At 40.2% G+C, this 18,742-nt stretch overlaps 1 protein-coding gene across 1 annotated transcript in view; it reads left to right on the forward strand.

Moving 5' to 3' along the window:
- LOC113643839 (hemicentin-1-like) overlaps window positions 1-18,742 on the forward strand; it is a 276,071-nt gene that overhangs the window by 54,621 nt on the left and 202,708 nt on the right. Inside the window, 4 exon segments of the mRNA XM_047803071.1 lie at window positions 11,235-11,576; window positions 13,149-13,400; window positions 14,554-14,895; window positions 16,515-16,766. Of these exon segments, the coding sequence (XP_047659027.1) occupies window positions 11,235-11,576; window positions 13,149-13,400; window positions 14,554-14,895; window positions 16,515-16,766 (1,188 nt within the window).

Raw genomic sequence — 18,742 nt, forward strand, 5'->3', positions numbered from 1 at the left:
TGGCTTTGTAGGCCAGCATCAGTGTTTTGAATTCGGATGCGTGCAGCTACCGGAAGCCAGTGGAGGGATCGCAGCAGCGGGGTGGTATGGAGAACTTTGGCAGGTTGAAAACAAGCCGGGCAGCTGCATTTTGGATCATTTGCAGAGGACGGATTGCGTTCATAGGTAGACCTGCCAGCAGTGCATTGCAGTAATCCAGTCTAGAAATGACAAGAGACTGAACAAGTACCTGAGCAGTCTGTGTGGACAAAAATGGCCGAATCCTTCTAATGTTGTAGAGAAGAAACCGACATGAGCGAGTCACATTAGCAATATGAGAGGAAACGAACAGTTGATTGTCCATGGTTACCCCAAGGTTGCGAGTTGTGGGTGAAGGGGAGATCAGATCGTTGTGCAAGGATATAGCAAGATCATGACCTGGGGATGAATCACCTGGGATGAACTGCAGTTCAGTTTTGCTAACATTGAGCTTTAACTGATGAGCAGTCATCCATGATGAAATTTCTGCCAGACATGCTGAGATCTGGTCAGAAGCTGTGGCATCTGAGGGTGGGAAAGAGAAGATAAGTTGTGTATCATCAGCATAGCAGTGGTAAGAGAACCCATGTGATGAAATAACTTCACCAAGAGAGTGAGTATACAGGGAGAAAAGAAGAGGACCAAGTACTGAGCCCTGTGGGACGCCAGTGGAGAGTCTGCGTGGAGCAGATGTCACTCCCCTCCATGTTACCTGATATGAGCGTCCTTCCAGGTAGGAAGCAAACCATTCCCAAGCTGATCCACAAATCCCAAGACTCTTGAGGGTGGATTTAATGACTTAAATGATAACTTTATAATTACTACAAACAAAACACAGAAAACTCCTCAGACCTGGATGAGAATGAGCAAACTTTGTGGTCAATCAGCCAACAATTCTCTAAGAGAAATTGCCAAGTTGAAAGTAACAAATGAAAACCCCAAAAAAGAGCATCTTCATGCAATCAAAAACAAAACTCTCAAGACATTCTTGCAAAGTAAAGTTTTTACACACACACACGCTCAGAAAATCTCCTCAATATATACAATGGCACTCCTAGGCACCTCCTCTTTGGTTCCCAGTATTTCTTAGAGTCCCACGGTGAAGTTCCACCTGGTGACCTTCCTCATATCACCTTATTTACCGGTATCACCTCCTATGTTTTCTAAATACACTAACATCCTTTTCACTAATTTCCCCGTATTTCCCAGCACCTTTTACCCATATGCCCATTTATGGATTTTCCTCTCCCTTAGTTCCCAGGACCTAGGTCTGAGAACCAAGGTCTTCTTCATTCTACATAACAATTTATGAGATGAGGTCTGGGAACCATGGTCTTCTTCAGTCAACATAATTTATGAGCTAAGGTCTGGGAACCATGGTCTTCTCTTTCCCAACTTGACATCTTCTTCCTCCAATTCCGGCCCTCTGACTCAAGTGTGGTTATTTATTCTCTAGTTATATATTACCTTAAGATTATTACAACATTTGGGGTTTATTCCCATATGCCTTATGACTCCAATCATAATTCCCTTAAGGCACATCACTCTGCTTTTAAGGCATTCCTGGGTTCAGGGATTTTTCACAACAGTCACAATGTACATTTAACAATTATCTCTTAACATTTAAGGTGCAAAATGAAATAAGAAATGCTTAATAAAGTGTAATAAAATAGTGCAAAGTGTTAAATATAAACAGAGAAACCTGAAAATTTAGTGCAAGTTTAGTGCTAGGAAGTTCACTATCTGTTCACCTTCTGGTGAACAAAGTGTTTAAAAATATGTGCAGTGTTTTTTAAAGATAAATAAAACTGAGGTAGACTGAGATTAGGGCTGTAGCTATCAAATATTTTAGTAATCGAGTATTCTACCGAAAATGTCATCGATTAATCGAGTAATCGGATAAAATGTAGTTTTGCTTAATTAAAGAGCAATATTAAATAAACAAGAAAAACTAATTGGTTTTCTTTCTTTCTTTCTTTTTTTTTTTTTAGAAAAATGAACTTTTATTTTTTAAATGCATAGTATGCAATGCATACAACAATATTTTCTATCACAAATAAACATTTAGATATTACTCATTGAACAATGCCAAAGTAGAATTACATTTAAGTGTCAAACATTCTGGGTTTTAAATGAACCCTTTTCTGAGATGCAAAAACAATAAAATAAATTAAAGTATCAAAACTAAGTCATACATTAAAAGAAATAAATAAAAAAAAAATATTATTATTATTATTATTATTATTATTATTATTATTATTATTATTAATAATAATAATAATAATAATAATAGCTGCAAGCAGCGATGGCAGGCCCTCAGTGGACTATTTTATGTTGTTACTGACCCATATGGGGATGGTAGGTAAATGAAACCCCACATTTTAGACAAACGGGGGCGCTAATGAGCCACTTAAGAGACACACCTTTGTCTGACCTTTTTGTCCACACTTAACAGCCGACAAATGTGATGTATGTGTCAAATTTCAAGTTAATCTAAACACGCCAAAAGCCTTAAATATGCCTGAAATAAAAGTAAACTTTGACATGATGCCATGGCAACAGTATTTGAGATATCAAAAATCCATTCACAATTTCGCATTAGATTCAATCGCATGAATCCTCTAGGAGGAGTATTTAAAAGTTCATTGCATGCAATCATAAAATAATCCAAAATGGCCGACTTCCTGTTGGGCGGAGCTCATAGTTTAGAGCACGAAAGTTGTTCGGGTCAATGAGATCTATATGCGTACCTCTCGTACATGTGCGTACATAATTGCCTGATCTGTGCACAAATGTTTGTTTTTACATTACAGGGGGCGCTACAGAGCCCCCCTGCCACACCCGTATTCCAGCCTTTGCCCGAGTTTTTGAGCAGGTTAAGGGACCCCAATTGGCCAATGTGTGCAAAAAAATAAAATTAATAATAATAATAATAATAATAATAATAATAATAATAATAAACCTGAGCAAAAACAATAGGGGTTCGCACCAGTTGGTGCCCGGGCCCTAATAATAATACAAAAATACTGCCTTTAAGTTAAGCAACTTCAGAACTAAAAGATTCTAAATCTACACCTCAGGCATAATATAAGCCTTTACTGTCTTCTTGGAATAATTTGTGGTATTTAAAAGGCAAAAATCATGGACAGGAACTTGGACCTAGGTGCCATGCATGGTTTCACACCGCGTGCATGGACGACGTGCTGTTGTGGTATGCCAGATTTGATTTTCTGGCATTTTTTCCTGTTTGTTTCTTCTCTTTGCGCATTGACATTGTTATCGCGCCCTTCCATTTTGCAGCCCGCATGCGCCCGTGCCCTCAAATCAAAAGGCCGCTAACTCCACGCATCTCCTTCTGCTTTGACGTAAGTGTGTTGTCACACGCTCACACATACACACACACATGGCGTGAGCTTTAAAATGAATTAAAGGATGCTTTAAATTAAATTAAAGATACATTTTTGTAATCGAATTACTCGAGGAATCATTTCCGCCCTAACTGAGATACATCTGTAATAAAAAACACAAACTTGATACAGTACAGTAACATTGTTTGAAATAAAAAACCTGCAGAAATATGAAAAAGTAGCTGACTTTTCCTCTTTTATTTACAATTTTCTCGCTCACTGCAGCGTTCATTTTCTGCTTATCAGTCACCGGTTACTGAAGCATGAGACAACAATATGGCGCAACCAAACTTGATACTGTTACATGATTGGCTGTTAGCATGTTACTCCCTACATTGTTAGGTTACCAGAGAGGGCTTGCCTTTGTTAATGCAACAAAACTTGCTTCGCAACCACTGTTTTCTTCCGACGAAGGATGAAAATATTGAACATTTTATAAAACACATTTTATATCGCTATCGTTCACATCTATCACAATACATATCGTTATTGTTTTATCGGCCAGTTCTAACGTATGTATATTTCAGTGTGTTGTTAAATGTAATTGTCCAATAAATATTTTAAACAAACTTATACATATACATATATAATGTGTGTGTGTGTGTGTGTGTATATATATATATATATATATATATATATATATATATATATATATATATATAAAGAAAGCCATGTAAATGATAAGAATATCCAGAATGAATATGCACTAATAAATGTGACATGTAACAAATGGGTTTTGTTGTGGTCTTGCTGGGATTATACTAGCATCATAGACAACATATGTTGACCAGCACACCAGCATCCCAGGCTGGTCGGCCAGCACACCAGCAACCAGCACCTTGTGCTGGACCAGCATACCACCATCCCAGGCTGGTACCAGCATGCAAAACATACCTTATGCTGGACCAGCTATGCTGTTTTTTTTTTTTTTTAGCAGGGTAAGTATAGAAACAGAATCTAAAGTTTAAAGTTCAGAATTAAGTTAGTAAATAGTTATTTTACATAGTCTCTTTAAATGAGGCCATTCATTTGAAGTGTTTATAATAAACTATGTAAGTATATATTTTTCCTTTTACTTCATCATGTGGTGTACTGTATAACAGTGTTAATAGTCCTGTACAGTCATAGTGGTTCTCTTGCTGTGACTCCTGAAGGAGGAGCTGTAGAGTTCCCCTTCGGAACTCGAGTTGCATCGAAATGCTATGGGAATGCCCCTGCGTGACTGCGCTCTGAACCACATGTGTAATCTGACCAATAGGTGTTGGGACGTGACGTCATCGGCGGGTGACGTCGCATAAACAGGAAGCTACAAATGGCTGCGAGATGGACAAGACGCTAGCTTCTGCTCATTCAGGTAAGTGCTGTGTTTTTCTGATACTGTTTTTCTGAACGAGTGATGGCTAGCAGACAGAATTTCCGTAAGTTTGTTTTTCCGTGTCCCTATTTCATTAATGGGAAGGATTTGCATGATCGGTGCATTGTTTGCGTGGGAGTGGAGCATGCACAATTGGCTCTCAAAGAAGTCGGTTGCTCGCATTGCAATCGCATGGCTATGCGCACGGGTCTCATGGCGGTGGCATCCAGCGTAATCCCGCTCAGCCTCCTGCACATGAGACCCCTCCAGTGGTGGCTCCAGGGCAGAGGGTTTTCTTTCAGGGGAAACCCATATCATACCATCAAGGTCTCGTGGCATGCCCTTCGAGCCTTGGATGTTTGGAGAGACCGAATGTTTCTGTCCCGAGGCCCCGTGTTGGGGACTCCATGACGTCACATGACGCTAACGACGGACACTCCCCTCACTGGGTGGGGAGCAGTCATGAGTGGCCACTCTGCCCAAGGTCTGTGGAGTGGCCCACGTCTCTCATGGCACATAAATTGCCTGGAGATGGTGGCAGTATTTTTGGGGTTAAAACACTTCCTCCCGGACTTAAGAGATCACCATGTATTGGTCTGCATGGACAGTACTGCGGTGGTCTCCTACATCAACCACCAAGGGGGTCTCCGATCTCGCCCTTTGTACAAGCTAGCACGAGCGGTCCTTTTGTGGTCTTGGGACAGACTCCTCTCTTTGAGGGCCATTAATATCCCAGGACAGTTGAATGTCAGAGCAGATGCCCTGTGGAAGCAGGGGCCGAGGCCTGGGGAATGGCTTCTCCACCCCGAGGTGGTGGAGCTCATATGGCGGAGGTTCTACAGAGCCCAGGTGGCTCTTTTTGTGACCCAGGAGACCTCGCACTGTCCCTTCTGGTTCTCTCTCTCTCACCCAGCCCCATTAGGTCTGGATGCCATGGTATGGTCGTGGCCGAGGCTACGCCTGTATGCCTTTCCCCCAATCGCTCTGCTCCCTGGAGTTCTGGAAAGAGTTCCCCGGGATGGAGTCCGTCTCCTCCTGGTAGCACCTCGATGGCCGGGTAAGCCATGGTATGCTGATCTGGTGTACCTACTCGAGGGCCCTCCATGGGAAATTCCACCCAGGAGGAAATGTGACCCTGATCTCATGCTAACACACCCTGCTCTCTTAAATAACATCTGAGAATTGTTCTAGTTTTTATAGGCTTTTAGAGAACCGTTGTGTTGTGATCCATTTTGTACACAATACAAAAACATCACTAGTTAATGAAGTAAATGTCAGCAAAGATGCTGTAAGGGTGGGCCAGAAGTGATGACTCAAATGCAGGATGCCGATATAAATAATAAAAGTCTTTAATGGGTGTTACAAAATAATCAGGCGAGGCAGGCAAAGAATACTGGGCAGGCAAAACCACAGAGTGAAAAACAGTCCAATAATTCAGTATACAGGCAGGCAGGGTAATACAGGGCAGGCAAAAACACAGAAACCAGAAACAAACAGAATCAAACCAGCCAGGGCAGTACAGGGACAAAGCTGGATGAATCACAATGCACAGGGCAAGCTGAAAAGACCATCTGGCAAGGAACCATATGAAAGCAGCATCCTTATATAGTCACTGGGAGGCCCCGGGTTGTCTTATGCTGAGCGCAGGCAGAACATGCCCCCACAAACACCTGGACATCCTTCCTTATCTTATGCCACCAGAAGTACTACTGGAGGACTGACAAGGTGCAGGCAGAGCCAGGGTGACGGAACAGGTGAGATCTGTGGCACCATTGGAGGACTTGTCAGGACGGTCAGGAACGAACAACCATCTCTCTGGACAGCCCTTTGGAATCGGGAGACTGAAGGTGACCTGATGGACCCTCCTTTAAATATCAAGGCAAAGGGCTCGGACCATGACGGAGGAAGGAAGTATACAGTACGTTCCATGACAGGTTCTCCATCATCCTCCATGGTGAATTTCCAAGATAGAGTGTCGGTAGGACAGGGTGAAATTAAAATGTTCAAAGAAAAGACCGCAACAGACTTGCCTGGAATTAAGACACTTGACCGAGCAAGGAAATTCAAGATTCCGGTCGATTCTGTTTGCCTATAGGATATATCCATTAGTCATCCAGACTAAGGCGCCTTGAGAAGAAAGCACAGGGATGGAGCCGGTTGCCTTGAGCGGATCGCTGAGACAGAATGGCCCCCAAGGCGACATTGGATGCTCACCTCCACAATAAACTGCTGGTCTGGGTCGAGGAGAGCCAGGATGAGAGCTGTCGTAAAGAGGCCCTTGAGTCTGGTGAAAGCTTGCTCAGCTTCATGATTCCAGTTGAAGGCTTGAAGTGTGGAGGTTAGCCAGTGTTGGGGGCTGATCGACATTGCTGAAGCCCCTGATGAACTTGAAGTGCCTGATGAAAAGTTTGCAAACCCCAGGAAGCACTGGAGATGCTTCCTGTTATCCGGGTTTGGCCAGTCCCTAACTGCCTTAACCCGGTTGGAGTCCATCTGTATGCTCCTGGGTGAGAGAATGAAGCCCAAAAAGGTGGTACTGGTGGTGTGGAATTCCCATTTCTCAGCTTTCAGATACAGATGATTCTCAAGGAGTGTTGAAATGAATTTTCTTTATGGTAATTAATTTTTGTGCTTATTTCATTTTCTTTCTACATTTCTCTTTCTATGTCGAAATGAATGTGCTGACCTTCAATGCTTGGATGAGAGTTGTGAGGAAGCAGCATTCTAGCATACCCCTATCTATGTTGACAAAACTTAGCCCCCGCCTTATCTCATACACCATAGCTTAATGTATTTCATGGCGTATATATTCTGTTCTGTCGCTCAGTTCTTTGAGAAGCTGTTTGGAATAAACCAGATTTGATTTCACTCGTGTGGTTTGTTCTCTCAGTGCTCCAGAGCGCTCCTATTGTTTTGCAGAGGTAAAGAGACGCGGACAAGTGCGAGGAGGAATCTTTCTTACAAGGAGGCACTGGAGCACGACTCAAACATGGTTTCTGTGTTCCTCCAAGGAGCGGGAAAAGATCAGAATATCATCCAAGTAAACAAAGACAAACTTGTTCAGAAGGCCTAACAGGACATCATTGACCAAGGCCTGAAAGACCACCGGTGCATTGGTCACACTTGTCTCCCTCCCAAATACCCAAGAAAATGGTGGCTCCCTGGAGGAGTTCAAAGGCAGAGGTCAAGAGAAGCAGGGGGTACCGGTTCTTAATAGTAATGGTGTTAAGCCCTCGGTAATCAATACAATGGCAGAGCGAGCCATCATTTTTCCCCACAAAGAAAAACCCTGCCCCGCTGGAGAAAAAGAGGGATGAATCAGCCCTGAGAAAATCCTGGATGTACTGTGCCGTGGCCTCTCTCTCGGGTCCGGTCAGCTGGTAAAGAAGGCCACGGAGGGAGTAGTTCCAGTCAGTAGGTAAATGGCGCAGTCGTAGAGCCGATGTGGAGGGAGGACAGAGGCTCAGGTCTTGCTGAAGACAGCTCCCAGGTCATGGTAGTCCAAGGTGACAGAACTAAGGTCTGGTGGAGGTTCCTCAGAGACTGGATGCTGAGTCTGGGGTTTCGAGATGAGGCAGTGAATGTGACAGTGTGTTCCCCAGTTCAAGATGAGGCCACTGGTCCAGTCCAAGTGGGGATTGTGTTTCTGAAGCAAAGGGAATCCCAGCATAAATGGTGCTTGCAGATAAATGATGCCCAGCAGATTGGCCAATTCCTTGTCCAGAAACTCTGAATCCGCTCCAGAGTCAATGAAGGCTGCCCGGCAAAGGTCTTGATGGTTAACAGAGATGTGAATCTTGGGAAGTAGTTTGGAGGGCGCTGGAGATTGTGGGCAAACCGCTGGCCCTTCCTTCAACGGCAAAGAAGAGAGGGCAGGCAACAGCGGCAACGGCGAGGGAAGGCAAAAACAGAAACCAGAAATAAACAGAATCAAACCAGGCAGGGCAGGACAGGAACAAGCCTGGATGTATCACAGTGCACAGGGCACGCTGAGAAGACCATCCGGCAAGGAACAATGTGAAAGCAGCATCTGTATATAGTGCCTAACACCTAAAATGGCCACTGCCCTGAAAGTGAACATGCAATATGGCCACCGACCTGGAAGTAGTGTAGCAAACCAGGAAGTCTAGGCAGAGTGCTGACATATGCATGACTTGAACCAGCTAGCATGATTACACACATGATGTGCTCGGAATGTTAGCATCACATGCTAAGCGCTTTCCTTTCTCTGTTTTTAAAAGGAGCTTTTTAATAAATGTGCACTAAATGTAACTGACAATGTAAACCCACAGTTGTAGCATAAAGAAGAAGGAAATGGTGACAATTCTGTTACAAAGAGCACTTTATAGTAGAGGATATCATTCAGTCATGAAGCTGAATATTTATATTAATAAAATATTCAATGATATTTTCAGAATGTTGTTTTAAAATTAGATTTAATGTTATTTGAACAGATAAGCAAAATGTTTTATTTCATATATTCTTTATTTCATAGGAAGTGACTTTAGCAGAAAGAGAAGGAAGACAACAGCAACACTTGTTAACCACACACACTCAACTTCACACTTTATTTTCTCCTCAGTTGTTGGACACAAGAGTCTAAATGTTAAGGTAAGAAAAAAACTTCATATATTTAATGGCTAATTTCTCTCATTAATCTAATATCTACATTTCCTGAACATTGACAGGTTTGCAGTTCAAAATACTTAAATACACGCCTCATTTCTTTATGTTTAGCAACTTTTAATTATCACATATGAGCTCAAATATTGTGATCAGTTATTTCTAATGTTTTGTGGTGCTGGTGGTAAAAGTGCAGCTTATTAAGTGACTAATTTAGAAATTATGTGTTTATGCAAAACATCATCCAGACCTCTTAAGCACACACTCTTTAACTCACACTTTTCTTTCTTTGCTATTTGGCTGTTGAACATGAGGGTCATGTAGGCACTGTGGAGGCAGAACATACAGTACAAAGGCATTTTTATTGTGACACATATCATGTAACACAAAAATGTTTTTAGGTATCATGAGATTATATTGAGATATTTTGTGTGACATTTTACTTTGCCAAATTCAACTAAACATGGTGGAAATGTTGAAAACTATACCAAGGAAAGTGTAAACGAAATTCTCTCGTATAAATTATATGTGGAATAACGAATGAAGTAAAACTGAATGAATGAATTACAACAAGGAGTTTTCCATTACATGACATTTGAGTGTCTCCCCGTACTTGCAATTTTTTTTAATGCACAATCAATTCTATGTAATTGTAGTAGTTTATGTGCACAGTAGACTGTAAGAGGATGAATTGTGATGCATCAACTGACATTAATAAAGCAGCTACTATCATAACCACTGCTGTTTGTTCAACTACTCCATAATACTATATTTACATAACATCATACATTAGTTATAATGCTGCTGAAAAGCAGGACGAAAGAAGCTGCAGGATGCATAAAGAAACTGTCATTGATCACACAGCAGTATGTAATGGACGTTGATAAATCACACACATTCTAAGCTGCTCTGCTTCTGCACAACCACATTCATTTCCACATCACCATCTATGGTCAACAACCTTCCATCAAGAGCACAGTCGTCTGCTGAAACCTATTTATAATCAGTATACTGTCATTACACTTTCCTACCACTAGGGGTTTGAGCTCAGGAGTAGTTCTAAAATACAAACATCCTCATGCACAGGAATAAATCACTTTCAGTCCATTGAAACACATGCAAACTTTAAAGTGATGTTGTTTTGTTTTTGTGTTTAACTTTATTTTAATGTATTGTGTTTAACTTTAGATGTGTTTAGAAAATCTCTCCTTCAAATATCAGATTCTGCTAAATCTATTAACCCGTAATCATTCATTCATTCATTCATTCATTCATTCATTCATTGTCTACCGCTTATCCGAACTTCTCTGGTCACGGGGAGCCTTCTTATGTAAGAAATGACAGACAGTGTCTGTGTTGTAAACTCCTGAGTGATGGAGTAGTGTGATGAAGCAAACTTACTGTCTCCACCTTACTGAAGTTGATTATTTTATGTTTTAGGTTGTATATAGAATCTTTATAGAAGAATGATGTCCCTTAAATCGTTTTCTCTGCTTTGCATGATCGTTCTCCTCATGATCCCAGGTGAGTCTTACCTTTATATTATCACAGTCACACAGACTGGAGACAGTACAAACTGATTTAATCACCAAATCTGTGCTTGTTCTTAAGGTCTATTTAAGAATCATGAGTAAAATACACAAAAAATATATGCCTGTTTTTTTTTATTTCCCTTTGAATAAAGGATTAAATGCAGATTCAGTTTGAATATTAATCCACATTACAGTTTTCTTCCAGTCGTGAAGAATAGTTTTTATTTGTGAGTGAACTGAGTGTTTGATGGGGTTCAGGATAATAATCTCTAATCACCTCTTTTATGTATCATGTTTCAGCTCTTGGGAATGAATGGAGTGTGAAATACAGCCAACTTAATCTCTGTGCTTTAAAAGGATCTACAGTGATTATGAACGTCACTTACACACACCCACCACGTCTTACAGTGACACAGAGGTTTTGGGTAATAAACCCATTTCAGGGCAAAGAGCCGACTGATCTGTGTAATGAACCAGGTTACTCAGGCAGAGTGACGTACATAACAGATGTACAGAATCACTTCCCCCTCAGTCTGAGTGATGTGAAGAAAACAGATGAACAGATGTACTACTTCAGAATCATAACAAATGAAGGGAAAGAAAGATACCTGGGTAAACCTGGAGTTACACTTAATGTTACAGGTAAATAAAATAATCTTTTTTTTATATATATTTACACCACAATTTTATTTTCTACATTTATAATTTTCACTACTGTCAGGACTCAGCCCGGACTGTGGCCACGTGCATTTGTTTGTTCTTCGTCACGTGTCTGCCCCGCCTTTGTCTGCTCCTCCCCATCTCTACACACCTGTTTCCCATTGTCATCACCTTGTCTATTTATCTGTGCCGTGTTGCCTTGTGCAGTGCGGAATCAACTGTTGTCCAGTCCTGTCTTTAGTCCGTGTTGTGTTTTGTGTTTCCTTTGTTATTAAACCCTGTTGATTTGGCTATCCTGCGTTTGGGTCCGCTTCCTTCCCTCACTCATGACAACTACATTAGAAAACATCTCAATCCAAACACCATTTATTTTAAAGAAAGACACCACAAGCTCACTTTCCAACCAAAACATTATAAAATGTTTAAAAATCTACATAATAATTAGACAGAAAGTAAGTGGACACTCAGTAGTGGCTTCATTACCGATCACAGTGTAGCGTGTTTGGAGGGTTCAGGGAAAGAGGAAACTAGAGGCAGGATTGGAGATCGTTATTTAACCTTTATTTATTTTTATAATTCACTTTTCAGTCCACACATTATGTCTCTACACACACACACACACACACACACACACACACACACACACACACACACACACACACACACACACACACTCTTCCTCTTCCGTCCCTGCCACAGCTCACTGCAACAGATAACAGTTATTAACACAAATCTCCACAGGTGTATAAACCTTACCACTCACTGCCCTCTATTCACAAACCAGCACTCGACCACAGCCACACTTCCACACACTCACAGTGGTTTTGTGTTGTTTGCCATCCGTTGTTTTACTGAATTTCCTCTGTTAGACTCTGTCACCTTGCTCTCTTTTGCATGAGGCTGATGATGATGGTTCTTTCCTTAATGATGGGTCTGCTGAATTATTCTCCCTCTGTGCCCATGCTCGTTCATTCTTTTTTAAGTCGTATCTGTATCATTGATGTCTGACACAAGCCTTGCTTCTGTTTCTTTCTTGTTTTTCATGATTTTATTCACAATAATCCTGCTTTCGGTTTCTGCCTGTTTATTGTCTGTTTTCATTCACACATCTCTAAATGTTAAGCTGGTCCCAAGCTAGTGGATGTATGTAATCACTTACCTGTTTCATTCAAGTGTCACTAGCAGAGTAACACATGGTGTAGTTCATAATATTAACTATGGACTAACTATTACTATCTATTATTTTTATATTCCTACACAGAACTGTTTTGGGGAAATGTTTTGCTTGTGGTACCTTTTTAGTGAAGACTAAGATAATGTTCTTACTGAAAAAGTTTCTTACTGAAGAGTCCTTGAAACATTTATACTGCTACATGTCAAGGTTTCTCTGTCAAAGTACAAAGTGTTTTGTCTGATTGTTCTGATCATTAAGGGGCTGGTAAATAGTGACTAGTCTCCAGATAGAAAACCACTTTGAGAGCAGAGTTTTAGAAGTAGACGCTCTACTGACTTCAGGACGACTTTCATGATTTAACGTTTCTCTCGTTGTTTAAGATCTTGATCTTCAGATCGCTCCTGCAGAAGTGACAGAAGGACAATCAGTCGTTCTGACCTGTAACACCACCTGCAGTCTGACTGATCCAACATTCATCTGGTACAAAAACAGCAGAGATTTAACCACAAAGACCAACAAGAACAATGAAGTCCGTCTGCAGTCGGTCAGCAGTGAGGATGCAGGCAGTTATAGCTGTGCTGTAAGAGGATATGAACATCTCCACTCTCCTGTTCAAACCCTCAGAGTCAGATGTGAGCTTTATTTACCTTCTTATATATACTTTATATCCTGATAGTTAATAAATGAAAACATGAAAACAATTTAATGTACTGGTGTAAGTAAAGAAACCAAAAAACTTTGACTATGATGTTGTCACGATAAGACGCAGTGAGAAAGGCGAGTGAGGATCCAAATACAGTTTCAAGTTTTAATCCAAAACACAAATGAACAGGCAGGGAACACAAGGCAGAACACGGAACAAAACAGGAAACAAGAACATGGACAGGAACACACCACATACCAACAACGACCAACACCAGGGAAGTGAACAAACAGAGTAAATGTAGTAAACAGGAACCAATCACAAAGCAGAGACAATCAGAGACAAAGACAAAACATCTGGGGAAGAGATTGAGTGCAAGTGTCCATGGTAACAAATAAGTGGGCGGGCCAACAATTAACAGCAGGACAAGACAGCAGACAGAAACAGGGCAAAAACATGGACAAACTCATTACAGATGTTGATTTCTTTCATTTTCTTTGTTTTCTTTGTAGAACAATAAGAACAGTTTAATATGCCTAAATAGAACAAAACAGTAAACACATACATTTCTAATGAATGTAAACATCTCAGAAGTTTTCCTTATGGAATTCTGATCATTTCATTTATCATTTGTTATCATTGTTACTTTTATCAGTTTTATAATTCACTGGGGACCAAAAACTTTTTTTGAGGCCACATTTAAAAATTTTACATTGATTCTATATACAACCCAACACAAAAAGTTTTAGGTTGTATATAGAATCTTTATAGAAGAATGATGTCCCTTAAACCGTCTTCTCTGCTTTGTCTGATCTTTCTCCTCATGATCCCAGGTGAGTCTTACCTTTATATTATCACAGTCACACACACTGGAGACAGTACAAACTGATTTAATCACCAAATCTGTGCTTGTTCTTAAGGTCCATTTAAGAATCATGAGTAAAATACACAAATAAATATAAGCCTGCTTTTTAATTTCTCTGTAAATAAAGGATCAAAATGCAGATTCAGTTTGAATATTAATTCCACATTACAGTTTTCTTCCAGTCGTGAAGAATAGTTTTTATTTGTGAGTGAACTGAGTGTTTGATGGGGTTCAGGATAATAATCTCTAATCACCTCTTTTATGTATCATGTTTCAGCTCTTGGGAATAAATGGAGTGTGAAATACAGCCAACTGAATCTCTGTGCTTTAAAAGGATCTACAGTGATTATGAACGTCACTTACACACACCCACCACGTCTTACAGTGACACAGAGATTTTGGTTTATTAACCCAGTTCAGGGTAAAGAGCCGACTGATCTGTATAATGAACCAGGTTACTCAGGCAGAGTGACGTACATAACAGATGTACAGAATCACTTCCCCCTCAGTCTGAGTGATGTGAAGAAAACAGATGAACAGATGTACTGCTTCAGAATCAGAACAAATGAAGAGAAAGAAAGATACCTGGGTAAACCTGGAGTTATACTCAGTGTTACAGGTAAATAAAATAATCTTTTTTTTATATGTAATTACACCACAATTTAATTGGACCCTTAAGCAGCACTCATTCTTCTAAATTTTATTTTCTACACTTATAATTTTCACTACTGTCAGGACTCAGCCCGGACTGTGGCCACGTGCATTTGTTTGTTCTTCGTCACGTGTCTGCCCCGCCTTTGTCTGCTCCTCCCCATCTCTACACACCTGTTTCCCATTGTCATCACCTTGTCTATTTATCTGTGCCGTGTTGCCTTGTGCAGTGTGGAATCAACTGTTGTCCAGTCCTGTCTTTAGTCCGTGTTGTGTTTTGTGTTTCCTTTGTTATTAAACCCTGTTGATTTGGCTATCCTGCGTTTGGGTCCGCTTCCTTCCCTCACTCATGACAACTACGTTAGAAAACATCTCAATCCAAACACCATTTATTTTAAAGAAAGACACCACAAGCTCACTTTCCAACCAAAACATTATAAAATGTTTAAAAATCTACATAATAATTAGACAGAAAGTAAGTGGACACTCAGTAGTGGCTTCATTACTATCACAGTGTAGCGTGTTTGGAGGGTTCAGGGAAAGAGGAAACTAGAGGCAGGATTGGAGATCGTTATTTAACCTTTATTTATTTTTATAATTCACTTTTCAGTTCACCAATTATGTCTCTACACACACACACACACACACACACACACACACACACACAGACACACACACACACACACACTTCCTCTTCCGTCCCTGCCACAGCTCACTGCAACAGATAACAGTTATTAACACAAATCTCCACAGGTGTATAAACCTTACCACTCACTGCCCTCTATTCAAAAAACCAGCACTCGACCACGCCCACACTTCCACACACTCACAGTGGTTTTGTGTTGTTTGCCATCCGTTGTTTTGCAGAATTTCTTCTGTTAGACTGAAAATAAGATGTTTTGTTCATCTCACCTTGATCTCTTTTCCATGAGGCTGATGATGATTGTTCTTTCCTTAATGATGGTTCTGCTGAATTATTCTCCCTCTGTGCCCATTCTCGTTCATCCTTTTTTAAGTCGTATCTGTATCATTGATGTCTGACACAAGCCTTGTTTCTGTTTCTTTCTTGTTTTTCTTGATTTTATTCACAATAATCCTGCTTTCGGTTTCTGCCTGTTTATTGTCTGTTTCCATTCACACATCTCTAAACGTTAAGCTGGTCCCAAGCTAGTGGATGTATGTAATCACTTACCTGTTTCATTCAAGTGTCGCTAGCAGAGTAACACATGGTGTAGTTCATAATATTAACTATGGACTAACTATTACTATCTATTATTTTTATATTCCTACACAGAACTGTTTTGGGGAAATGTTTTGCTTGTGGTACCTTTTTAGTGAAGACTAAGATAATGTTCTTACTGAAAAAGTTTCTTACTGAAGAGTCCTTGAAACATTTATACTGCTACATGTCAAGGTTTTTCTGTCAAAGTACAAAGTGTTTTGTCTGATTGTTCTGATCATTAAGGGGCTGGTAAATAGTGACTAGTCTCCAGATAGAAAACCACTTTGAGAGCAGAGTTTTAGAAGTAGACGCTCTACTGGCTTCAGGACGACTTTCATGATTTAACGTTTCTCTCGTTGTTTAAGATCTTGATCTTCAGATCGCTCCTGCAGAAGTGACAGAAGGACAATCAGTCGTTCTGACCTGTAAAACCACCTGCAGTCTGACTGATCCAACATTCATCTGGTACAAAAACAGCAGAGATTTAACCACAAAGACCAACAAGAGCAATGAAGTCCGTCTGCAGTCGGTCAGCAGTGAGGATGCAGGCAGTTATAGATGTGCTGTAAGAGGATATGAACATCTCCACTCTCCTGTTCAAACCCTCAGAGTCAGATGTGAGCTTTATTTACCTTCTTATATATACTTTATAACCTGATAGTTAATAAAGGAAAACAAAATAAAGTGCTGGTGTAAGTAAAGAAAACACAAAATGACATTGACTGACATTCATAGCTTGAAGTCTGAGATCAGATGACAGTCCCATAGATTTGATCTAAAACGTTATCATAATGTTTTATAAAAAACTTGTGGAGTCCATGTCAACTCGAGTGCAAACTGTCATTAAAGCAAAAGGGGGAAGACCCAAATCCTCTTATATTTAAATACATATATAAAATACTATTTGTTGTCAATATTAATACTTACAATAAAAAGTCTTGTATTATTGTTGCATTAACTGAATCTATTAATTAATTAATTCTGGAAGCAATTTCATATTTGTCTTGATTAGTGAAATAGAGTAATATTTAGATAAAGAGTTTATTTGTTTTTTGGTTTATGAAAGTGGAATTCATGTGTGGTGGTAAATTCACTGGTTATTTCTTTATTTCTTCTGTAATTCTAATGAACTGTTGTCCTAAAATACTTATAGTATTGATCAGGAACTAAACCTGCCCCTGGTGATTTGTTATTGTGGTGTTGGAGTTAATAATATTATTATTGTTCTGTGTGATTTGTATCTTGAAGTATTTTTAAGATTTTTTTTTATTTTAAAGAATTTTAGAAAAGTAGATAAAATCTGTCGAATCCCATTCTGACACCAAAGGAAAGAAATACAGCCATTTACAGAAAGGTGTCTCTGATTTATCACAATGAAAAAGATTCAAATAAAATATGGAGCCAAATGTAATAATGAAAAAAGGTGCAGAAATAATAGTTCATTCAAACTTCATTCAATTTTTGATGAAAGACAGAAAAAAGCATTAATTATGACCATGAACTGCTTTCCTCACTCTGGTCATGGAACTCTCTAGATCGTCCAAAGAATGTCTCAGTGTCCATCAGTCCCTCTGGTGAGATAGTGGAGGACAGTTCAGTGATTCTGACCTGTAGCAGTGATGCTAACCCACCTGTACAGAACTACACCTGGTTTAAGGGGAAGACATCAGTAGGAAAGGAAAAGACCTACAACATCTCCAAGATCAGCTCTGAGGACAGTGGAGAGTACAAGTGCAGGTGCAGTAATGAAGTCGGACATCAGGACTCCAACAGTGTGACTCTGAATGTTCTGTGTAAGTTAAAGCTGAAGATTTCCTCACAGACAATTAGAGATAAAACTATTATGGATTTACTTTAGTGTTATCATCCTGTTCATTTTAGATCCTCCAAAGAACGTCTCAGTGTCCATCAGTCCCTCTGGTGAGATAGTGGAGGACAGTTCAGTGACTCTGACCTGCAGCAGTGATGCTAACCCACCTGTACAGAACTACACCTGGTTTAAGGAGAAAGAATCATCACCTGTAGGATCTGGACAGAGTTACAGAGCTGTACAGAGTGGACAGTATTACTGTGAGGCTCAGAATAAACACGGCTCTGAGAGATCAGCTGCAGTGTCTGTCACTATTAATGGTGAGGTGATGATTTTTCATTGCTGTGTGGTCACTGCTCTGTTCATAATGCACTGTGGGTGAGGTTTTAAATAAAATTGGTGTTTGTGTGTGTGTGTGTGTGTGTGTGTGTGTGTGTGTGTGTGTGTGTGTGTGTGTGTGTGTGTGTGTGTGTGTGTGTTTGTACCAGCAGGTACTGTGATTATGATTGTGTATGTGGCTGTTGGACTGGGACTTTTTGGGCTTGCAGCTCTTCTCTCTGCACTCTTCTGGCTGAGGTGAGAATATTTGTGCTGATAAATTTATCACTAATGACTCTGAAGATGCTGACGGTGGGTAAATATTTGTCTTTGTGTGAGCAGAAGCAAGAGACAGAAGAAGAAGGAGGCAGATGAAGGTGACAATCAGGTAAGTTATTACAGAAATGTCCATCAGGTGGCTGCTTCGTTCATAATAATACTGGCTAGCTGTAAATCTTCAGTAGA

Source organism: Tachysurus fulvidraco, chromosome 18, assembly GCF_022655615.1.
Source record: "Tachysurus fulvidraco isolate hzauxx_2018 chromosome 18, HZAU_PFXX_2.0, whole genome shotgun sequence".
NCBI classification, from domain to species: Eukaryota; Metazoa; Chordata; class Actinopteri; order Siluriformes; family Bagridae; genus Tachysurus; species Tachysurus fulvidraco.